The sequence below is a fragment of the Cucurbita moschata genome, unplaced genomic scaffold, assembly GCF_002738365.1.
Source record: "Cucurbita moschata cultivar Rifu unplaced genomic scaffold, Cmos_1.0 Cmo_Scf00005, whole genome shotgun sequence".
NCBI classification, from domain to species: domain Eukaryota; kingdom Viridiplantae; phylum Streptophyta; class Magnoliopsida; order Cucurbitales; family Cucurbitaceae; genus Cucurbita; species Cucurbita moschata.
The window spans coordinates 4673120-4697265 of NW_019268521.1; the positions used below are offsets into that span (position 1 = coordinate 4673120).

At 38.5% G+C, this 24146-nt stretch overlaps 4 protein-coding genes across 8 annotated transcripts; 1 reads left to right on the forward strand and 3 right to left on the reverse strand.

Annotated features, from left to right (window-relative positions):
* Nucleotides 1-844: 844 nt before the first annotated feature.
* Nucleotides 845-2930, reverse strand: LOC111443681. Of its 3 annotated transcripts, none has more exons than XM_023081607.1 (4): nt 2811-2930; nt 2076-2193; nt 1674-1888; nt 845-1231 (listed from the first exon to the last, which is right to left on the reverse strand). In XM_023081607.1, the coding sequence occupies exons 2-4, from the start codon at nt 2163-2165 to the stop codon at nt 967-969; spliced, it is 570 nt and encodes a 189-aa protein (XP_022937375.1). In that variant the 5' UTR covers nt 2166-2193; nt 2811-2930; the 3' UTR covers nt 845-966. The 3 variants fall into 3 exon arrangements, with proteins under 3 accessions (XP_022937375.1, XP_022937374.1, XP_022937377.1); XM_023081606.1 differs by having other exon boundaries at nt 2815-2929; XM_023081609.1 differs by lacking the exon at nt 2811-2930 and adding an exon at nt 2680-2752.
* A 1743-nt stretch (nt 2931-4673) lies between these two features.
* LOC111443679 lies at nt 4674-6955 on the reverse strand. Of its 3 annotated transcripts, none has more exons than XM_023081603.1 (4): nt 6823-6955; nt 6118-6235; nt 5487-5701; nt 4674-5070 (listed from the first exon to the last, which is right to left on the reverse strand). In XM_023081603.1, exons 2-4 carry the CDS (start codon nt 6205-6207, stop codon nt 4806-4808), a joined length of 570 nt encoding a protein of 189 aa, XP_022937371.1. In that variant the 5' UTR covers nt 6208-6235; nt 6823-6955; the 3' UTR covers nt 4674-4805. The 3 variants fall into 3 exon arrangements, with proteins under 3 accessions (XP_022937371.1, XP_022937372.1, XP_022937373.1); XM_023081604.1 differs by having other exon boundaries at nt 6827-6927; XM_023081605.1 differs by lacking the exon at nt 6823-6955 and adding an exon at nt 6692-6809.
* A 1675-nt stretch (nt 6956-8630) lies between these two features.
* Nucleotides 8631-18397, forward strand: LOC111443677 (DDB1- and CUL4-associated factor homolog 1-like). The gene is made up of 14 exons (XM_023081602.1): nt 8631-9155; nt 10020-10098; nt 10294-10410; nt 10524-10702; nt 10799-11645; nt 11756-11853; nt 11973-12396; nt 12503-13105; nt 13212-13394; nt 13525-14088; nt 14975-15085; nt 15428-15546; nt 15644-17249; nt 17621-18397. Exons 1-14 carry the CDS (start codon nt 8872-8874, stop codon nt 18314-18316), a joined length of 5910 nt encoding a protein of 1969 aa, XP_022937370.1. The 5' UTR covers nt 8631-8871; the 3' UTR covers nt 18317-18397.
* Nucleotides 18398-19386: 989 nt separating this feature from the next.
* On the reverse strand, nt 19387-23594 carry LOC111443419 (aspartate--tRNA ligase 2, cytoplasmic-like). The gene is made up of 9 exons (XM_023081227.1): nt 22882-23594; nt 22522-22635; nt 20886-21176; nt 20693-20803; nt 20464-20517; nt 20262-20341; nt 20061-20176; nt 19800-19914; nt 19387-19667 (listed from the first exon to the last, which is right to left on the reverse strand). The coding sequence occupies exons 1-9, from the start codon at nt 23509-23511 to the stop codon at nt 19541-19543; spliced, it is 1638 nt and encodes a 545-aa protein (XP_022936995.1). The 5' UTR covers nt 23512-23594; the 3' UTR covers nt 19387-19540.
* Nucleotides 23595-24146: the final 552 nt, after the last annotated feature.

The following is a 24146-nucleotide window of genomic DNA, read 5'->3' on the forward strand; positions in this document are numbered from 1 at the left end:
GGGGGGGGGGGGGGGGGGGGGGGGGGGGGGGGGGGGGGGGGGGGGGGGGGGGGGGGGGGGGGGGGGGGGGGGGGGGGGGGGGGGGGGGGGGGGGGGGGGGGGGGGGGGGGGGGGGGGGGGGGGGGGAGAAACAGGGATTTGTTTTAAATGGAAGTTTTGGGCGCCGATATTTAAGTGGAGGGATTTCTAACAAGAAGCTAGGGTTTTGAGCGCGAGGCCCAATCGATTTGATTGGCTGCCACATTTACGCGGAACCCGTAAAACGACATGTCGACTACTGAATGATAAAAACTCGAAATATATTTTATTAATCAATTCAATCGTCATGTCCGATGACAAGATAGGATTTTTTTTTGAGCATTGACTATGTGAATTTTAGAACCAGACCTTTAAAGGCAAATGCTACATATTAATTTATGTCATACTACTCGTAGAGCGCGCCCCTAATAATTGCTTCGTTGTGCCTGAACTGTGAGGACTCTCAACCACATGGATAGTTTAACGTGCTCATCAGCGCCTAACCCTGAGATGTGGATCATCCAAGGCACATTAGCATGGCGTACTTCTCCTGTTAGAACCGGGGTTTGAAACCAAACTTCTCCTCGGGAGAATAGATGGGTCGATTCAGGTGAGATCCAATGTAGATCCAATTTTCTATTCACTCGTGGGATCTAGGTGGTCTGGGGGAACCACCTTTGCTCTTGGTTCAAAACTACTTAATAAATTTTTATTATTATTATTTATAATTATTATAGGTTACCACTCCTCTAAAAGAGTTGAATTTGAGTTTGAGTCATGTTGAAGTTGAAAATGGAAAATAAAAACTCATACTATCGTGATATAATTTCATTGATGAACCTTCCTTAGAATATCATATTCACATTCAAGTTCTTACTTAATAGTCAGTTACAAGTAAATTCACAGTAAATTGAAATTGAATTATTATTCTCACCGAACAAAGAAATTTCATGCGCTGTTCTTAAGAGCCTCAGCACTGTCTCCGTTTTCCTTTATTTCATCAAAGTAGTCCTCTCGAGCATTTCCAGCCAACATCAGGGCAACCAACCAGAAGAGGGATGAATCAAGGGATAGAAATGCACCACCACCCAGAAGACCAGTCTTAGCGGTCGGGCATGCTGCCTCAAGATTGTGATGAACGTTGTGAGTCAAGTGAATTTGCTCGGTGACTGTAGGCCATACGAGCAAAGTTATAGCCAATCCAGTTGTGAACCTGCATACACATAGGGTGGATTCAAATGATATGCAACAATGCCTTACAGAAACCACATTGATCGATATGAATGTTTGACTGACAACGTTTCCATTTCACATTTTATTTAAGGGTGGAAAGGAGGATGATAATTAGGTGGTGTATTATCCCAAGGATCGAATTCATTCAACGACTCGGGGAAAAAGAACATCCATTACAGCTCGAATTCATCAAAATGAAAATAAAAACAGATCCAAAGTGATCAAATAAATACGGCAATGGATGACAACACACCTCTCAACTGATAAACATGCAAGAAATCTTGTTTCAAATCAAACCGTAGGAGTAGATTCTCAGAGAAAAGCAAGAATTTAATGAAACCATAATACAAGTAAATACTACAAAGATTAGAAGTTTTAGCTAACCGTTAGAGTAAAGGATGTGAATTGGAAAGAGAACTTACAGGGCAATGTTGAAGAAAATAGAGAAACTGCTGCTCTTAAACATGGCACCTCGAGGAACGGATTTTCCTTGGTAAGGATAGAACAAAGAGAAGTATCCTGCAATCGAAGAAGCAAGAAGAAACGCAACGGAAAGATATCCCAGGGGCACAGTCGGGTCCGCTGGATACTGACAGATAACAATGCCTTTGCCTGTGATGGGAGTTCCAGATGCAGGCTGCCCATAAGCAAACACAACAAAAAAAAATAACAGTGCCCATTAACGAGGGAGCGAGGAAAATTCTCAAGACACGAGAGTAAGTTAACTTTATGATATAGACAAAGACAAACTATTCAACAACAACCAATTCAATCCTCAAATATCTACACAGTAAGAATCAAACAATTTCTGAACAAAAGCTTACCTTCTTGTTCTCAGCTACGACTCCAAATATAAAGGATATCACACCTAAAGTTGCGATAGTAAGAGACATTATCTTGACAGACACGGCCATTGATCCCAAGATAAATGTTACCAGTCACCTGCAGGGAACAAAAGAGTTTTCAGAACTGATGGAAAACAAGGCAGATCTGATAGAATAAGTTATGACTGCAGGTTTTTTTTACATAATATAGTTTTTCCAAATTCGCAATAGAAAACTACAGCCTCCTCAATAGCTTCCCCTCAAGTCATGTGTTCTAAAAGATTCTACACTATAAGCTCCAAAGAAGATCAATGATACGACAGAAGATTAGGGGAAAAAACACCGCACGAAAAGCAATAACATCAAACGTTCCGATCTCAGCTTGATTGCTTCGAATCCCTAAGCAAACCAGTTTAAGAATCATCTTTTGCCGTTGATAGCAAAAAAAAAAAATCATACACGGGGAAGAATCACGAAAGTAAGAACAATAGAACTAAAATCTAATAATCGAACAATCAAACGGAAAGCTACTCTGTAACAGCCATTCAGCTCCAACCTAGACACCATAATCAAGCCGAGAAATCATAAACAACTTAAACAATACCTAAAACATGAGATTCTCCTCCAATTTCTACAGCAAAACAAAATTCGATCACCAAAATTGGCGGCAACGGTGATTTACGAAAAATATTCACAGAAAACAACGATGAAATTCAAGAGAAATCGCAAGAAAACCTACAGAATTGAACGACGAAGAAAAATGAGCAAGAGAACAGGAAATCGCTTTCGTTCCCGCTCCCACTCCCACTCTGGATTTCGGCGAAGAGTATGGAATGAGATTAGTCAATGCTTGATATTTATAGTGCTCGGTATCGTCCAATGTATATCCTGGAATTAAACGGTTTTTTTTTTTTCTTTTTCTTTTTGTTTGGTTGTTTTTTTCTTTAATTAGGAATTATGTCGTTTTTTGAAATCCACAAGGAAAGTGATTCATTGAGAAATAAAAATGGACTTCTAAAAAGTCAGGCTTGGCGCCAGCTGGCATTCGTTTTAACTAGGGTTAATTTTTAACCATATTAATGAATGTCCATCCCAAACAAACAATGAACAATTTTGACATGTTCGTGTTCAAAATTACCTGTCAATAACTTAATCAATCTAATTTTTATGATTTTAGTTTTTTATTTTTGAGCATACGTACCAAGAGAGTCGACTGATCAAGGGTGATATCCATGTCGAATCATCATAGGTCTATGTCTTTAGGTATAAGTAACAAGCTCGTATCGACTGGATTAATGTGTCTGACCGTAATGATCCCACGAGAAAGGTATGGATTGAAAAAAAATGAACAACAAAACGCACCGATTGATGCATGTGGGAGTGTTCATAATTATTTGCGAACCACTCGATGAATCCAACCCAGATTATTGTAATTTAAGTTTTTTTTAGCACACTAATAGAAAAACATTAAAAAAAGAAAAGAAAAAAAAAACTAAAACTAAGGAGTGCATAGACGGAAGGTGATAACACGGTTGAATTATGGAGGGTGATCCTCGAGCCAAGGCATCAACCGTGTATGTTTTTTAAGCGTGGGTAGCAAGCTCACGAGCTACCGAGTTGCACTTTTGATTAACAAAAAGATGGTCTTGGTCTCTACCGCGTCGATGCTAGTTGCTGATAAAATCAACAAACATTTGGAGCTTGTTTACGTATTTTGCGGCAGAAGGTTCGAGAGGATAGCTCAATATGCTTTAAACAGTAAGAAATGAATACGCGCCTTCAATACTTTAGGAATACCTTTGCGAAGAGATACTTTTTTGACAAGCTCGATACAACTAACTAAATATTTAATTTGATCTAATGTCATCGTAGTTTTTCCACTAGGGTCACGAACTACGGCACCAATGACCGCTCCACTGTTTCTTATAACTGTATTAAACTTCAATTTGAAGGAGAAGGTTTATCGATCAACAACACGAATGACGGAATAGTAACGAGCTCCCATTATCAACTTATGAGCTATCAAATATTTAATGTTTAATGTTTGAAATATCTCGAAAAAAATGGTGAGAGATTAATAACACAAATCATGTCTTATTATATATATATATAACTTTTAGGTCAAGTTGGTTTGACTATAAACACGAGGTTATACGTATGGATATAAATGGGAAAAAACTCTTAAATATGACTTTTATGTCAATTTTACCCTTTCACTATATGTATTTTAGCTAGCAACATGGTGTCGAGGTAGGTACGGGTTAAGTTGAAAAAAATCTTTTGAACTAATTTAAAATATGGGTTGGTGACTCGAGCAATCAAAATAGGGTTTAAAACTCATGGATTGAGTTGGATTGGATTGTCGGGTTGTCAAATTTTTTTGTATAATTATTTAAAAAATCATACTTATCCACCGTTCATTACATTAATAACTAAATTTTATAAAATTTAAATATATTAATTATTACTAATTTTTGTTTGAGCGATAAATAATTTATTTATGATTTTAGACGAAAATATTATTATAGGCCACAACTACTTTGAAAGAATTGAGTCATGTCGAAGTTGAAAATGAAAAAAGTTGGCGAAAATAAAAACTCATACAATTAGACTATAATTTTACTGATGAACATTTCTTAGAATATCATATTTACAATTAAGTCCTTACTTAATAGTCAATCACAACAGTAAAGTGAAACTGAATTATTATTCTCATTGATCGAAGAAATTTCATGCGTTGTTCTTAAGAGCCTCAACGCTGTCTCCGTTTTCCTCTATTTCATCAAAGTAGTCCTCTCGAGCATTTCCAGCCAACATCAGGGCAACCAACCAGAAGAGGGATGAATCAAGGGATAGAAATGCACCACCACCCAGAAGACCCGTCTTAGCAGTCGGGCATGCTGCTTCGAGATTGTGATGAACGTTGCGAGTCAAGTGAATTTGCTCGGTGACTGTAGGCCATACAAGCAAAGTTATAGCCAATCCAGTTGTGAACCTGCAAACACAGAGGGTGGATTCAAATGATATGCAACAATGCCTTACAAAAATCATACTGATCGATATGAATGTTTGATTGATAACGTTTCCATTTCACATTTTATTTTTATTGAGGGTGGAGAGGAAGACGATAATTAGGTGATGCATTATCCCAAGGATCGAATTCATTCGACGACTCGGGGAAAAGAACATCCATTGCAGTTCGACTTCATCAAAATGAAAATAAAAACACATTCCAAGTGATCAAATAAATACGACAATCAATGACAACACACCGTAGGAGTAGATTCTCAGACAAAAGCAAGAATTTCACGAAACTATAACATTGAAACCATAATGCAAGTAATTACTACAAAGTTTAGAAGTTTTAGCTAAGAGTTAGAGTAAAGGATGCGACTTGGAAAGAGAACTTACAGGGCAATGTTGAAGAAAATAGAGAAACTGCTGCTCTTAAACATGGCACCTCGAGGAACGGATTTTCCTTGGTAAGGATAGAACAAAGAGAAGTATCCTGCGATCGAAGAAGCAAGAAGAAACGCAACGGAAAGATATCCCAGGGCCACAGTTGGGTCCGCTGGATATTGACAAATAACAATGCCTTTGCCTGGGATGGGAGTTCCAGATGCAGGCTGCCCACAACCAAAGACAACAAGAAAGGACAGTGCCCATTAACGAGGGAGCTTGGAAAATCCTTAGGACACGAGGGTAAGTTCAATTATATGATATTGCATAGGCTGGGTTCGTGTATGGCTCAATGAAATTAGCAAAGCCATGAGTTTATAATCAAGAAATACTCTCTCTATTGGTATGAGGCCACATGCTAAATTAGACACCAACATACACATGAAATTGGAATATACAATTAACGCGTATTAAGCAGGTAAATGATATGTGAAATTAACATTTCAAGGTACAATATAGGATAGACAAAGATAAACTATTCAACAAAAACAATTCAATCCGTATCTTAATTCTTGCTGTGACAGTTTCAAATGCACAAATATCTACACAGTAAGAATCAAACAATTTATGAACAGAAGCTTACCTTCTTGTTCTCAGCTACGACTCCAAATATAAAGGATATCACACCTAAAGTTGCGACAGTAAGAGACATTATCTTGACAGACACGGCCATTGATCCCAAGATAAATGTTACCAGTCACCTGCAGGGAACAAAAGAGTTTTCAGAACCGATGGAAAACAAGGCAAATCTGATAGATCATGTTATGACTGCAGGTTTTTTTATAGAATATGGTTTTGACAAATTCACAATGGAAAACTACAGCTTCCTCAATAGCTTCCCCTCTAGTCATGTTCTACAAGATTCTACACTATAAGCTCCAAAGAAGATCAATGATACGACAGAAGATTAGGGGAAAAAACACCGCACGAAAAGCAATGACATCAAACGTTCCAATCCTAGCTTGATTACTCTAATTCCTAAGTCATTGACAGGAAGAAAAAAAAATCATACATGAGGAAGAATCACGAGAGTAAACAGAATAGAACTAAGATCTCATAATCGAACAATCAAACGGAAAGCTTCTCTGTAACAACAAATCAGTTCCAGCCTAGATACCACAATCAAGCCGAGAAATCATAAACAACTTAAACAATACCTCAAACACGAAATTCTCCTCCAATTTCTACAGCAAAACAAAATTCGATCGCCAAAATTGGCGGCAACGGTGATTTACGAAGAATATTCACAGAAAACAACGATTAAATTCAAGAGGAATCGCAAGCAAACCTACAGAATTGAACGACGAAGAAAAATGGGGAAGAGAACAGGAAAATCGCTTTCGTTCCAGCTCCCACTCCCACTCCGAATTTCGGCGAAGACTAAGGAAGAAGATTTGTCAATGCTTGATATTTATAGTGCTGGTATCTACGTAATCTCGGGAGGCGTATTTAAAAAATGGAATTAAACAGTTTTTTTTTTTTCTTTTTTGTTTGGTTGTTTTTTTTGTTTTTGTTTTTTTTTTTAATTAGGAATTATGTCGTTTTTTGAAATCCTCAAGGAAAATGATTCATTGAGAAATAAAAATGGACTTTTAAAAGGTCTGACTGGGCGCCAGCTGGCATTCGTTTTAACCAGGGGTTCATTTTTAACCGTATTAATTAACTTTCGCCCCCAAAAAAAAAAAAAAAAAAAAAAAAAATGAACAATTTGATAACTAACGGCAATTGTGTTCAAAATTACGTGTGAATGACTAAATCGATCTTTAACCCTTTATAATTTTATTTTTTATTTTCAAGCATACATACGAAAAAAAAATGAACCAAATGCACCGTCAGTTAATGTCTTTATGTGAATAACTATATCAATCCTCGAGTCAAATCATTATTGACTAGATTAATCATCTGACTGTAATTATCTCACGAGAAAAGTACGAGTAAAAAAAAAACAAACAACAAAATGCACTGTTTGATGCATGTGGGAGTGGTAAAAAATGATTGTGAACCACCGGATGAATCCAACCCAATTGTTATGATTTGAGTTTTTTCGGCACTCATAATAGAAAAATATTAAAAAAAGACTAAGTCGTGCATCGACCAAAGGTAACAAGACAGTCGAATATGAAAGGTAATCCTTGAACCAAGACATCAACCATGTAAGTTTTTAAGCGTGGGTGGCAAGCTCGTGAGCTACCGAGTTGCAATTTTGATTAACAAAAAGATGGTATTGGTCTCTACCGCATCGATGCTAGTTGTTGATAGAATTAACAAACATCTGGAGCTTGTTTACGTGACAAAAGGTTCGAGAGGATAGCTTGATATGCTTTAAACAATAAGAGATGAATACTTCGGGAATACATTCGCGGAGATACACTTTTGACAAACTCGATATAACTAACTAATTATTTAAATTTATGTAATATCATTATAGCTCTTCCATTGGGGACATGAACTATAGCATCAATGACTGTTCCATGATTTTAAAATTGTATTAGACTTCAATTTGAAGGAGAAGGTTCGTTGATCAATAAACACGAATGACGGAAGAGTAATGATCTCCCATTATCCGCTTATGAGCTATCAAAGGTTTGACGCTCAATCCCACTTTTCAATTTGAATAGTTCAACCGTAAATACAAGAAGCGTGAGATAACGCAAATCACATACATACATACATACATATATATATATATATATAGCTATGTACGGGTTGAGTTGGAAAAACCCTCTGGATCAATTCAAAACATGGGTCGGTGACTCGAACAACCAAAATAGAGTTTAAAACTCATGGATGGAGCTGAATTGGATTGTCCGATTATTATATTTTTAATATAATTATTTAAAAATTCATAATAAAGTTTAAATATCAAATATTTGTAAATTTATTTTTTATTAATTTGTTTTTAATAATTTAATAATTTTCCTTTATAGGGCGATCGTGGGCCTGAATAGATATTAATGGGCCGAATTAGTAGGCCCAATATCGAAACAGGCCTAGGTAGTGATTTTCCCGAATGTTCGAAATCCATATTTACGGTCTCGCACTAATTTATTTTTTTGTCGCTATTATAAAACTCCAAAAAGCCACGCCCCAATCCCTTTCGTGGTTCCTTTTGCCGTTCCCTCTCTCTCTCTCTCTCCTTCTCTCTCTCTCTCTTCATTTCACTGCGGCTCAAAACAAACGCAGCTACAGTACGTATCTTTCAAAGACATTCGCACAAACGCACAGCCGAATGTGCTGAAACAAGATACATGAACTAGTTCAATTGTACAAACAATAAGCCCTACATCGATTAATTTTCTCTGTTTTTCATTTCTGTTACGGATCTTAATCTCGAAATATGGACCCACCGGCCATGGATGAGCAAACGAACGAGGCACCAGGTCAGGGCGAACAGCTTCCAGTTCCATCTCCTCCTCCTCCGCCGCCGTCGGAAACGGCGGGAACTCAATCGCAATCTCAAGAAGGAAGAGGGGAGGAGGATGAAGAGGAGACTAAGAATGAAGAGGACGAGTTGATTGCCAAGGCTCATAAGTTGATGGAAAAGATCACTGCCTCGCCTGATAACCCTAACCCTACCGTTCTTCATGCCCTTGCATCACTTCTCGAGACTCAAGAATCCAGGTTTGTGCTTCTTGTTGTTTTGCTGGTTTTGATACGCTTTGTGAAGGTACTTGTTTTCAAAACCGAATTTCTTACGTTATGATAGTTTAAACGTGTTCCTGAAATGATTTTTAGTATGGAGTGTGCATTGGAATGGTCTTCGTAAGGGACTGTTCAACGTTTTTCGTTTTCTCTTTGGTTGGTTGTTTTTCACTTGTGTTTGTATTATTGATTTCTCTCTTGCTATGGGGCGTGGGAGGAGCTTCGCGCTATGAGCCAGTGCAGTTTCTATCAAGTAACGTTATAAATAAAAAAATTAACGTCAACCGCCTTAACAGAACTTCAGAGTTGAAAACTAGAATAGAAAGAGTGATAAGGATCAAACGAAACCTTGAGGAGATTATAACATCATGGAGTGGGCCACATTACCCACTTGGAAAGTTGATCATTTCTGAAGTTTTCAGCTTCTGGAGTCCGGAGTTAGCTGGCATTCCTGGTTTCTAATTCAACGAGTTGGAGGACTTCTGAATTTCAGAGCCGAAAAAAAGTGGATAATGACCTAGTGTTATAGATGGTCTATGGGTTGCATTTCTTCTCCTTCAGATAGAATTTAATCTGAACCTAATAGTTTAAGATCATTTCTAGTTTAACATTTGCTCAAGAGATAATGGGGAGGCCTTGAATAAAGCTTCCATTCACCTTGGTGTATGTTTAAGCGCAATTTGTTTTATTCGAAGTTTTCATTAGCCGGCTTCATTTATGGTAATAGTTACCTCATTTGAATGTATGTGCCATTTATCTCTTTACGAGACATTAAGGTTTACTGTTGCATGATATTACGTTTGTTCTGAACCTATTTTATTTATTACACACACAATAATGCAGATACATGGCAGAGAATGGTCATTCTTCTAGTAATGGTCGCGGATCTCATAGCATTGGAAGGCTAGGGAATGTAGTCCGGGTAACCCAAAGTTTGAATTATCCAGATTTTCTTTTATTTATTTATTCATGTTATTAGATGGATTTGGAGCAAATTCAATTCTATACATATTTAAGGTTTTCATGATGGTCGGCGGGGAATATAAATAATAGGTATATGTTGTTATTCTTAGTTCAATGATGTTACTTATTCTGACTTTTTTCACCTACTCTTCAGGAGAACGATGAATTTTTTGAATTGATTTCCTCGAAGTTTCTTTCAGACGCTAGATACTCATCCTCCATACAGGCTGCTGCTTCAAGACTTCTTATAAGCTGTTCACTGACTTGGACGGTTAACTCTCTCTCCCTGTCTGACTCACTCTCTCACACACACACGCAAAATCTTATTTTTGTAGCTGTTTGTTGAGTTTACCCAATGTGATAAGACCTCCACATGTTTTGCAGTATCCTCATGTTTTTGAGGATGATGTTCTGGAAAACATAAAAAAGTGGGTGATGGAGGAAACTGGGAAATTTTCTGCTGAAGATCGCAACTGGAAACAGGAATCAGGAGGAAAAGAGGTTTCAGATTCTGAAATGTTACGGACATATTCCACTGGACTCCTTGCTGTATGCTTGGCGGGGTATGCTACTGCTGTAACTCTTTTCACCATTCTCCTTAATACACTTGTTCGTTTTGCATAATAATATGCCAATGTTCGTTTTTCTAATTTTCTCAGTGGAAGTCAATTGGTGGAAGATGTTTTCACTGCTAGATTATCTGCAAAACTAATGCGCTTTCTTCGTATTCGTGTTCTTGGAGATGTGAGTCAAAAAGATGGTAATCATTTAATAGAAGCCAAAAATGCATCTAGTGCTAGTGGTGTCAAAGTTAGAGATGAAAGCCGAGCGAGGGTACGACAAGTTATGGAAACATCTCATCTAGATGACTCAAGAACAGCTGATGAAAGATCTGTAGAGGATCAAGTTTTTGATAGAGATCATGATAGGGGCCTAAGTAGATTGGCACCACCAGAAGAATGTTGGGTTGCTGAAGAAGCACCTGATGCATTGGCTACAAGGGCTGATGGCTATGAGATGGATGTAGAAGGTGAAGACAGATGGCATGCTTTAGATTTTCGTGATGGGAGGAATAAGCATGGTGAGATTGATGACAATGCTAGAGATGATTCTACAAGACGCAAAATGAGCCGTAGCAGATCCAGAGGGAAAGGAAGAGTAAATGAAGGTGCTCTTGAGATTGATCATGCCCTCACTTCACCAATGTCTGGTAATAGAGGGCGGAGTGCTAGAGAAAGGAGTTCGTTGAAACATCTGGATGTTAAAAAAGTACCTGATGCTAGTAGGACATCTGGCAGGATCAATTCTGATGTTTCTTCTGTGGAACGAGATGATAATGATGATTGCTACCAAGAATGCAGAGTTGGATCAAAAGATATTTCTGAGCTAGTAAAGAAAGCCGTTTGTGCTGCAGAAGCTGAAGCAAGAGCAGTCGGTGCGCCTTTAGAAGCCATAAAAGCAGCTGGTGATTCTGCTGCTGAGGTTGTTAAGAGTGCAGCTTTTGAGGTATATGCTCTCTATCTCTCTTTCTTTCTCAATCCTTCATGCAAACGCAGGAAACTTTAAAATCTTTTTTTCCCTTCACTTCTGACATATAAGCTTCTTTATTTATGTAGGAATTTAAGACTTCTAACGATGAAGAAGCTGCATTTTTGGCTGCTTCTAAGGCTGCAACTACTGTGATTGATGCTGCCAATGCTGTGGAGGTTTCCAGGTTTGTGATTTTTTATACTCATGATATACTGAAGAGAATGCATTGCACTTTCTCATTTCACATGTTTTTAAAAACCTTCCCCATTTGTGGGCTGAAAAAGTACGGATGGATTGGTGCAGGAGCCAGAACGATTCAAATGTTAGTCCAGCTGATCCAGGTCCCACAGGAAAAGAAATGAATGAGCAAACTGAAGATTTTTTCATCCCTAATTTTGACTCCCTCGCACAACTGAGAGAAAAATACTGTATTCAATGTCTTGAGATTCTTGGGGAATATGTGGAAGTGCTTGGGCCTGTATTGCGTGAAAAGGGTGTAGATGTATGTCTTACACTACTGCAAAGGAGTTCCAAGCAAAGTGAAACATCAAATGCTGAAATGCTATTGCCAGATGTGATGAAATTAATCTGTGCTTTGGCTGCTCATCGTAAGTTTGCAGCACTCTTTGTTGACCGGGGTGGCATGCAGAAACTCCTTGCAGTTCCCAGAGTTGCTCAAACATTTTTTGGGCTCTCTTCTTGTTTATTCACAATTGGTTCCCTGCAGGTAGTTATTGAGGTTAAACGTTCTCTGTATAGTTAGTTTCTGTATTATTCTTTCATTTTGTAGACCCTTTATTTCATCTCACTTGCATGGCTTCCCCTCTGTGCAGGGAATAATGGAACGGGTCTGTGCCCTTCCTTCAGATGTTGTCTATCAGGTGGTTGAATTAGCCATCCAGCTTCTTGAGTGCCAACAAGATCAGGCAAGAAAAAATGCAGCCTTATTTTTTGCTGCTGCATTTGTGTTCAGAGCTGTTCTTGATGCATTTGACGCTCAAGATGGCCTACAGAAATTACTAGGGCTATTGAATGATGCTGCATCTGTGAGGTCTGGAGTGAATTCCGGGGCTTTAGGCCTGTCTAGTACAGGATTGTTGCAGAATGATCGGTCTCCTACTGAAGTACTTACATCATCTGGAAAGCAAATAGCTTATCATACCTGTGTTGCTTTACGCCAATATTTCAGAGCTCATCTCCTTTTGCTAGTGGAATCTATTCGTCCTAATAAAAGTAGTCGAAGTGCTGCTCGAAATGCTTCAAGTGTGAGGGCAGCATACAAACCACTTGATATTAGCAACGAGGCTATGGATACTGTACTTCTCCTTTTACAGAAGGATCGGAAGCTTGGTGCTGCATTTGTAAGAACTCGTTGGCCTGCAGCTGAGAAGTTCTTAAACTATAATGGGCATATAACCATGTTGGAGTTGTGTCAGGTACTACTATTGAAAAATTCCGCTTTCCTCCGTTCCTATTTTTCTCTAGACTTATTTTTTTTATTTTTTATTTTTTATAGTTATAATTTTAGTCTTGGTTTTGTAGGCCCCTCCTGTTGATCGGTACTTGCATGATTTACTTCAATATGCATTGGGGGTTCTTCATATTGTAACGTTGGTGCCTAACAGCCGCAAAATGATTGTGAATGCCACATTGAGCAACAATCGTGTTGGTGTAGCTGTCATTTTGGATGCAGCAAGCATTGCTAGTAATTTTGTTGATCCAGAGGTAAATGACCATTTTTTCTGTTATTTTTATCATATTGCAAGTGCTGGAAACCAAACTTTCGTGTAGTTAGTGTGTGAGCTATGACTTGGTCATCCAATGGTTTTAGCTTGATACCTAAAAATCTTTGCAGATCATTCAGCCGGCTTTGAATGTGTTGATCAATCTTGTTTGCCCTCCACCATCAATCAGCAATAAACCACCTGTAGTCATGCAAGGATCACAAGCTATGTCTTCCCAGACCTCTAGTACCCCTGCTGTAGAGAGTAGAGATAGAAATGGAGAACGCAGTGTCCCAGATCGAGCTGCTTATATGACTGGTCAAGGAGATCAAAGAGAACGCAATGGGGATTCTAGCATTGTAGATCGAGGCAATACTTCGGCAACTGGTCAGGCTACTAACAATAATTCTCAAAATCCCGTTGCAACAGCAACATCAGGATTGGTTGGGGATCGTCGAATATCTTTAGGTGCAGGAGCAGGCTGTGCTGGTCTTGCTGCACAATTAGAGCAAGGGTATCGTCAAGCCAGGGAGGCAGTCCGTGCTAACAATGGTATAAAGGTTATTTTGCATCTTCTCCAGCCAAGGATCTATCTGCCTCCTGCAGCTCTTGATTGTCTCCGAGCTCTTGCGTGCCGGGTCCTGCTTGGTTTAGCTAGAGATGATACAATAGCACACATATTGACAAAACTTCAGGTATAATTTGTTTACGTAAGAGTCTTTTGTTACTAATATTTGTGTTTCCTTTGCATGGTAGTATCCAAGTAAAAAGTTGACTCATCTGATTGGACAGTGAAAAAATTACTTCAATTATGATTAGGATCTAACATTTCGATTCCTGAGAGTATTCCCTTTTACAATGCAAGTCTAAATAGATTCTCAAGGTCTTGTTTAGGGAGTTGGGGGTAAGGGAACACCGTGATAATTGCATAGGCATGAGCATCCGTTGTGATATGGTGTTCAATGTTTTTGTTAAGACTGTAGTTGGGCATACCTGAGGATATAAAAGAAACGGCTTAAAGGTATCTTTGTTTTCAAGATCATAACTCACTTTGGTGGTGGAAAATTGTCTGCGTTTGGTTTGATCTATGATTCTGTCGAGAATGCAAAGAAGTATGAGCCAAAATACAGGCTAATCAGGCATGGACTCGACACTAAGGTAGAAGAATCGAGAAAGCAACTGAAGAAAAGGTAGAACAGGGCGATAAAAATCCGGGGAGTTAAGAAGACCTGAAGACCAAGGCTTCAGATGCTGTCAAGGCATGAAAGAAGAAGATATGAGATTGCCGGAATTTTATGGCTACCACCAACAATCATCTGCTGAATTGTGTTTTTTTAAGTAGTCTCTTCAGTTTTCTTTTCACCCCCAAGAATTATTGGTAGAACCTACATTTTCCGATTTGGATAGTTTTACAAACGAACGATACTTTTTAGGCTCCCATTTTCTGTTGCTTCAATAAATACATGATACTGCAGCCTCATTTTCTTGTTATGCATGCGAATAATTTATATAATCCTACAATGTTATATTTTGAAGTTGTATAATTCTTTGAGCTCTGCTATAACACAAATTGGTTGACAGGTGGGGAAAAAATTATCGGAACTAATTCGAGATTCAGGGAGCCAGATATCAGGAACAGAGCAAGGTAGGTGGCAAGCGGAGCTTTCCCAGGTCGCTATTGAGCTTATTTCAGTAAGTACCTTTCTCTCCACAATTTTCCAGTATTCCGACTTGTATTTCCATTTCTTCATCATTCATTGAGAGAGAACTCCCCTTACCTATATAGACGATGCATAATGTCACGGGGTAAAACTGAGTTCATACATTAAATGCGTTCTGTTTTCATATGATTTATGCAACTAAACTTAACAAACCTAGCTTTTGAGTGAAGATTGGACATGCATACAACACAACTTCATATTCGGAATGTTTTCATAGCAAGATATTGCTGTTTTTTTGTTAAAAAGAGTTATTGTTTCTTTTTTCTTTCTATCCAATCAAGGAACTGATTATGTTATTCAATAATGGTCACAGATTGTAACAAATTCTGGGCGGGCCAGTGCGTTGGCAGCTAGTGATGCTGCTACCCCCACTTTGAGACGGATAGAAAGAGCAGCCATAGCTGCTGCTACGCCTATCACTTACCATTCCAGGTAGTTGCTGATTTATTTTGAATGTGGATTTTGTGCTATGGTTAGAGAACACCTTGTGATTGTGTTGGCTTTCTCATATGCTTGTGTAATATTTCAGGGAGCTTCTTCTTTTAATTCACGAGCATCTTCTAGCTTCTGGATTAAACAAAGCTGCCTTTGCGCTGCTGAAAGAGGCCGAGTTGACTCCTTTACCTCTTTTAGCAGCTCCATCATCTCTTGCATACCAAGACTCCAAGCTGGAGACATCCTCGACCCAACTGCAGTGGCCCTATGGTCGATCCCCATGTGGATTTCTGACTGATAAACTGAAACTTTCTGCACGAGAAGAAGATACAAGTTCGAAATGTGATTTTAGCATGTCTTGTCCAAGGAAAAAGCCAATAGTCTTCTCCACTCCTTTTAGTATGCATTCAAAGTCTCTGCCTAAATCCCAGGAATCTTCTTCCTCAGCAGTTAGAAAAATTTCTAGTACTTCAAAACAATCTGCTGCGCCTCTATCTTCAATCGAAACAACCCCAATCATCGACACTGAGTCTCAATGTAAAACACCCATTATATTGCCAATGAAGCGGAAGTTGTCGGAATTGAAGGACACCAGTATCATGTTGTCCTCGAAGCGACTTCACTCTAACGAGCCAGGACTCCGATCTCCTATTTGTCCTACTCCTATTTCGTCTCGCAAAGGTAGTTTGATTACAGATGTTGGGTTTTCTACCCCGAGCACTACTAACATGAGAGATCAGAATGGACGTCCAATACCTGGGGGTTTTTGGACGGATTGTTTGGATGACAACCAACAAGGCAGTTCCCAAGTTGGTTTGGTTACACCATCATCGCATCCTGGGAATCCAAGTGATCCACAACCCAGCAACAGTGAGAGGCTAACTCTGGACTCCCTTGTTGTTCAGTATCTAAAACACCAGCATCGCCAATGTCCAACGCCGATAACTACTCTTCCACCATTGTCTCTTTTGCACCCTCATGTTTGTCCTGAACCAAAACGAAGCCTTGACGCCCCATGGAATGTAACATCTCGCCTTGGATCTCGTGAATTTAGAAGTATATATGGTGGTGTTCATGGAAATCGTAGGGACCGTCAGTTTGTCTACAGCAGGTTTAGGCCTTGGCGAACTTGTCGCGATGATGCTAGTGCTCTTTTGACTTGCCTTACTTTCCTCGGGGACTCGAGAATTGCTGTTGGTAGCCACTCAGGGGAGGTCAAGGTCTTTGACACCAACTGTAGCAGCATATTAGAAAGTTGCACTAGCCATCAGTCTCCTTTAACCATAATGGAGTCATATACTTCAGACGACAGTCAGCTCGTGCTTTCATCCAGCTCCTTAGACGTAAGGTTGTGGGATGCATCATCCATTTCTAGCGGGCCAATGCATTCATTCGAAGGATGCAAGGCTGCAAGGTTTAGCAATGCTGGGAACATTTTTGCTGCAATGGCATCCGAGCCTGCTCGAAGAGAAATACTTTTGTATGATATTCAAACCTGCCAAGTCGAATTGAAACTATCCGACACCAATGTCAGTTCTGCAGGTCGAGGGCATGCTTATTCACACGTACACTTCAGCCCTTCGGATACAATGTTGCTCTGGAACGGAGTGTTATGGGATCGACGTGGACCAGGGCCCGTCCATCGCTTTGATCAGTTCACTGATTATGGTGGTGGTGGTTTTCATCCAGCTGGCAACGAGGTAAGTCGTTTAACCCTCTCCCTCTTCTATTGCCATCTCTTTGATTATAGTTCTTTTGTTTGCTGCCTGTAAATAATCTTTTCCTGGACTTCTTTGTAAGTCACAGAAACATTGAAATAGCTAAGCTAATTCAATAGCTTGAGCTGCTTTAATTCTTCAGTTTATGATACCAATTTCTATCGTGGAGGAATCTGCGCCAATATTTTTGTGATTCTTATATAATGCGGAAGAACTCTTTACTATTTTCTTTTTAGTTTGGCCATGTGTCGATGGGCTATTGGTTCCTAGGTCGACTCTTTGGTTCCGAAGTTTGTTCATAGCATTGTGTCAAATACTTAGTTTTTTCTTGATATCCTTGGCCATGCTTGCAGGTAATTATTAATTCCGAGGTCTGGGATCTTCGAAAGTTTAGGCTTCTCCGCAGTGTACCTTCGCTTGACCAAACAGCGATTACATTCAATGCGAGTGGTGATGTAATTTATGCAATCTTGAGGAGAAATCTTGAAGATGTTATGTCAGCTGTTCATACCCGTCGTGTCAAGCATCCGCTCTTTGCTGCATTTCGAACCATCGATGCAGTGAACTATTCAGATATCGCCACTATTCCTCTAGATCGTTGTGTCCTAGACTTCACAACAGAGAAAACTGATTCCTTCGTTGGTTTGATCACAATGGATGATCAAGATGAAATGTTTTCTTCAGCAAGGGTCTATGAAATTGGTAGAAGAAGGCCCACTGACGATGATTCGGATCCTGACGATGCTGAGAGCGAGGAAGATGAAGACGAAGACGACGGTGACGACGATAGTTTGGATCCAATTTTGGGTCCTGATATTGATGGGGATGGTGAGAGTGATTCTGATGATATGAGTAACGACGATGACGACAGTGTGAGTGATCTTGATGACGACGACGTTGACTTTGTGATGGATGACGTTGACTTTGAGGGTGGTCCTGGAATTTTGGATATTTTGCCAGAAGAAGATGATGAGGATGATAGTCAACTGATGGAATCATTTAGCAGTGAGGAGGATGAGGATTTTGTCAATAACGGGTTTGGCTTTTGAACATTACAGAAAGAACAATCAAAATAATCAGGTTAACCTTGATGTTCTTATTTAGTTTTTAGTCAGTTTTTTAGTCCAAAATATCTTTATTTTAACAATTTAATCAGATAAAGGAAATGAAAAATGAGAAATTCTCCCGTTTTCAATCTCTTCGAGTCCGCTGGTTTTGACCTTTGTTTTTTTTTTTTCCTTTTTTTGATTATTATTGCCAAGATTTTGTTTTCTTCTTTTCTATATTTGTAATTAATTTTTTTATTTTTTTATTTTAAAAAGGATCGTTCTTGAGTTTAGTGTTCATGCACAAGCAAAGTGGATATATTGGTGTCGTTAACCTACCTTCTTGTTTTGTATGCTCATTTTGTGTTATTTAACTTGGACAACAATTATTCCTCGCATGAGGACGCTTCATTCAAATCCCTTCTAGAATCATCTTTTATCTCTAAAATTGGAGCATTACAATATCCTTTCAATTGTGAAATTTCTAATAGAGGAAAAGAGAACGAAACATTTTTAAGGGTGTGAAAACTTATCTCCAAAATTAGAGCATTACAACATCGAAATCTCATACTGGTCAGATAGAAGAGCGAAACATTCTTAAGGCCGGGAAAACTTATCTCCAAAATTTCAAAAACCTATCTCCAAAATTTCAAAAACCTATCTCCAAAATTTCAAAATTAGAGCATTACAACAAATTTCAAAATTAGAGCATTACAACATCGATAGGAACGAAACATTCTTAAAGGTGTGAAAACCTCTCCCCAATGTATTTTAAAATCTTGAGGGGCACGTTTTAAAATCTTAAAGAGAAGCCTAAAAAGAAAAGTCTAAAGAAGATACTATAGAATAAAGCTCGAACAGAAAAGTTAACAGGACTATCGGTAGGATTGACCGGTTATCCTTTTCTCCATTAAGAATTCCTATATAACCCATTTGCCTAACCTAGGCCGCCTCTCTAATCTCTCCTTCCACACACCATCACAGGAGAACAGTCGTCATTATTGAAGAGTTCTACCATCCTTTAACCAAACAAGTGTGGCAAAACTGTAATAAAAATATAAATCAAATGACGCTGGTCAAAACAAACTTTGCATTATAACGTTGCAAACAATTGTATTCAATACACCATCCTGCAGAGATCTGAAATTCATATTTTCCCTATGAAGTGCGGAAGAGGCAACAAAATGTCAATTCAAAAACTGGAATTACATTATTACTGGTGCAATTCTAAGGAGCAATCCTCTGTGGGTCGCGAGGGAACAATGATGTTTTCCGAATGTTATTCAAACCACAAAAAAGCATCACTACACGCTCCAAACCTACTCCGAATCCACCGTGTGGGGGAGCGCCATACCTGCAATGGAAGCATTGCACGTAAAGGAAAACCCCATCAAGACGTTGCCATCACAGTTAAATTTCGTTTATTCGGTTAAATTTCAACTTCGAGTAAAGGGGAAAAGAAAACAAAAGCATAAGAGAAACATACCTAAACGAATCGATGTAAGTTTCTATGGTTTTTACATCGATCCCACATGCTTGAGCGCGTTCTGTAAGAAATTCTGGCACGTGAACACGCTGAGCCCCAGAAATGATTTCTTCCCCTGCGTGAACAACAAAGTTTTAAGTTACTTATAATGGATCATATATTAGAAGATTTTGTTATATAAAATGAATATACACCATATTTTTAGGGAATAATAAGCACCAGCAAGACATTTATAGTGATGAAATAATATTTAATGTATACCTCGAATAAAGACATCAAATGAGTTACTGTAAGTTGGGTTATCATGGCAAGGCATAGTGTAGAATGGCCTAACAGACAAAGGATAGCGGTGAAGAATGTAGAACTCTGTGCCATACCTATAGTTAGGAAAGTTTGATCAGCAATCTAAAGATATATAATAATTGTACAACATCATAAGTTCGAAGTAGGGACATGAATTACTTCTCTAGGACGAGTCGTCCCAATTTCCTCTCAGCCTCTGTATTAAGATCCCCGAGAGGATCGATTTCAACGCCAGCATCCTGTGTAGATAATCATTCATAACCAAGAAGAAAATGTCATGACATTTGGGATTTGGGATCTTTCTACGATTTACCTGGCACTGCAGTTAAAAAGTTACAAAAAACAAACAAGAGAACTTCACCTTCAACATCTGAATTCCTTCCTCAAATGTAAGGCGTAGAGTGTTTCGCAAGTACTGCATAATCATGAACTCGGATCAAAGATTGAAATGAGAAGAAATCAATCTACTACCAAACTCAGTCATCTATCCACATTTTACATATTTATTGGCATAAATCCAAAGCCACAAGATTATCCAACACTTCGACACTATAAAGATTTCTGGGAAGTAGGTTATCAATAAAGTTCACCTTCAAAGGCTCAAAGGGATACTGTTTATCAATTGCTTCAAGCTCCTTCTTACAGTTTTGATTCATACTGTCGAACATTGAGACAAATAATCGGTCCACGATGTCCATGACCTGCATAGAAAAAGAAAAGAAATCAGATCAAGTATCAAGTAAAGATGACCATGACAAATAAAAAGTCAACTCAGAGCATTACCTCAGAATAATGGGTTTTGATCTCCATTTCAACATCAAGTCCTGTAAATTCACATAAATGTCTATGTGTGAATGAGTCCTCTGCTCTGAAAACAGGACCAATCTCAAATACACGGCCGAAGTCGCCGCAGATTGACATTTGCTTATGAAGCTGAGGTGACTGAGCCAGGCAAGCGGGTTGACCTTTGTAGTCCAACCTAAATACAGAAGCACCACCTTCACTGGAACCCCCAATCAATTTTGGTGTATGGATTTCAACAAAGCCTTCGGACAACAGAAATTGTCGAAATATCTGCATAATGAGAACAAACTCAATCTATGTTGCAAACCCTTAATTTACAATAATGCTAAGAAGGACTCAAACACTAGCTGTAAACATGCCTCATCAATTCCCTTAATAAATCTACAAATCAAACAAGACATTGCACGGAAAAATCATGGAGACCAAGTAAGAAAGCTATGCTGATGATACTAAACGTGGGCGCCATCAAAGACTCCAACTATTAATGGATGAAACTACCAGAGATCCACCAGTCAATAGTTTTTTATTCAAAAGATGACCGTCGAACTATGCTACACGAATCAAGCTGGCTGATAATAGTAGATATAGCTATCACGATCAACTTTGAATAAAGCCTGTATGCTTCAACTTGGTGTGATATAAAACATCCATTTAGATCAACAATTAAAAGAGACCTTTAATGACAATACTATCTTATTCTCGGGGCAAAAGAACAAGCTCTTGATAACTTATTCAATGTTGTGAGGCCTTTTGAAATGGCATCAGGGCTCAATGTCAATCATCAAAAATCAGAAATCTTAGGCATAAATATGGAAATACAGAAGGTGCATGATCTTGCAAATAAATATTGTTGCAAAGTGGGAAATTGGCCCGCCGTTTATCTTGGTCTTCCCTTGAATGGCAAGCCTCGGTCACTACAATTTTGGAAGCCCATTATTGAAAAGGTGGACAAGAGGCTTCTCTCTTGGAAAAATACACATATAACAAAGTGGGAAGGCCTACGCTCATCTAAGCCACACTATCAAACTTCCCTACGTACTATATGTTTGTATTTAAAACACTGGTCAAGGTGGCCTCAACCATAGAGAGAATGATTAGAAATTCATTTCGAAAGGCCATGGAGAAAGTAAGGGGCTGCATCTCATTAAATTTAAAAAAAAAAAAAAAAAAAAAAAAAAAAAAAAAAATCCTCCCACCTAAAAAAAATGGCACCTTTCTAGCACAGTGGATTTGAAAATCTAAAGCTTCTTCTCTCGCATACTTTAGGGGGTCATCATTTCGAAAATGAAAAACAAAAAAAGGCTTCTGTGGGAGAATTTTATTAGGGAATTTTGCTGTAGTAACTGGCAAGACAGGAACAAAATAATTTTCCAAGAGTAAGGAATACTTTTTTAGTAGATTTTTGTATGCTAAAGTCACTTGGCTGTGACTTGGTGTAAAGGTTCTTTTTCATCACTATAGCTTAACCTCCCTCCTTCAATTGGAGAGGTTTTTGGTAATCTCCCAATAGGGGTCTCCCCTCTTTTGCAATGACATCAATGAAATTGTTTCTAATAATTTTCTAAAAAATGGAACAATTAGAACCAGAAAACAGAAAATAAGATAGAAAACTCACTGTTCCAACTTGACATTGAATGCGAAAAATTCCTTGATTAGCTGGAGTTCGCATGTCAAGAACTCTGTAGTTCAACCGCGTATCCTGATTTACACGTACTAGTTGCTCACCAGCCTGCAGCCAACAAATGGGTCCGACGTTAAACAGGATGTGTAATTTCTAGAAAATTCTTATTTTATTTTTGGTATAAAAAATTAGCTTCAATAGACATAGAATGAAAGAAAAAACAATCATTAGATTTGGAACTTCTAAAATTCTCCAAATTAATTACGAAGAACAATGGAAATTAGACAATCGAGCTGAACAGATAATCGAAGCACGAAGAAGAACACATCGAAAGTGAGCGATAACAAAGTATACCTGCAACGCTTTTTCAATCTCAGCTTCACTACGGGCAGCATCCTCAATATTTATAGGCAGACTCGGCATTGCCTTACTGATGCAGTATACTTTCCTCACTTGAATCTCCACCTGCTGCGTAGCACCTTTAATGGCAACATTGGGCACAGACACGACTCCTTCAACGTCGACAATGGATTCACGGCTCAATCCAACGACATACTTCACCATCTGGCGACTGACGAGTTCCGGCTGCTCCGATACAACGCACTGCACGGTGAATCCCTTTTCTCTCACCACGAGAAACGCCATCTTCTTGGCAACAGCACGGATCGTCTGAATTCGTCCCCGTAGAATCACATACTTGTCTTTAAGCTCCCCCGTCAAAGAGCCAACCTGAGTCCAGTTCGCGACATCCTTAGCCTCCTTGGATTGAAGATCGGAGAGAGGTACATCGCCATAGTTAGCGGAGAGTGGGTCGTCCTCGACATTGAGAGACGAAATAGCAGCTTCGGCGGCAGCTTCCTGGCGACGGCGCAACTTTTCCAGCTTGGCAGCCTCCTTCTTGGCGGCCTTCTTGCTGACAGCTTTAGATGCTTCGTCACCAGCAGACAGGGGCTCATCGATCGGAGTTTCGGATGAAGCGGACATGGTTGCAGGAAGAAGATGAAGAAACGAGAGGGAATATTGAGGGCAATGAAGGAGAGATTGTAATGAAGAAGGAAGCGCAATAAACCTCTGCGCTGGTAAGATGGGCTGGACAAATACCATGGGCTTTGCGATGGTAATTATTTTCCTTTTTTTTATTATTTTTTATTTTTTAGTACAACGTATTTATATTTTAAATATTTTAAATATATATTTTATTCATTTATATTATTATTTTTATTTCCTAAATACCCTTATTAAATTTGATTATGCTTTTGCTAATATTATCTTCCAAACTTGTTGTCTTTCTTATTAAAAATAAATAATAAATGAATAATAAAAAAAAAACAATAATATTATCATAGAGTGGTACATGTATAAAATTTACAGGTATTTTAATATTTTAATATATATATATATAATAAAAAAAAACTTTAAATTTTATATTTTGTTTAAAAAATAACTATTGACTTTTTAAATAAATCCAGTGTATCATTAATATGTACATAGAAATTGTTAATCTTACGTATTATTAATATACTCTATAGTTGAAATTGTAATTAATAATTTATTACAATTATATATATATATATAGAACGTAACGGATACAATACTTCATTAATTGTGACTTTGTATCA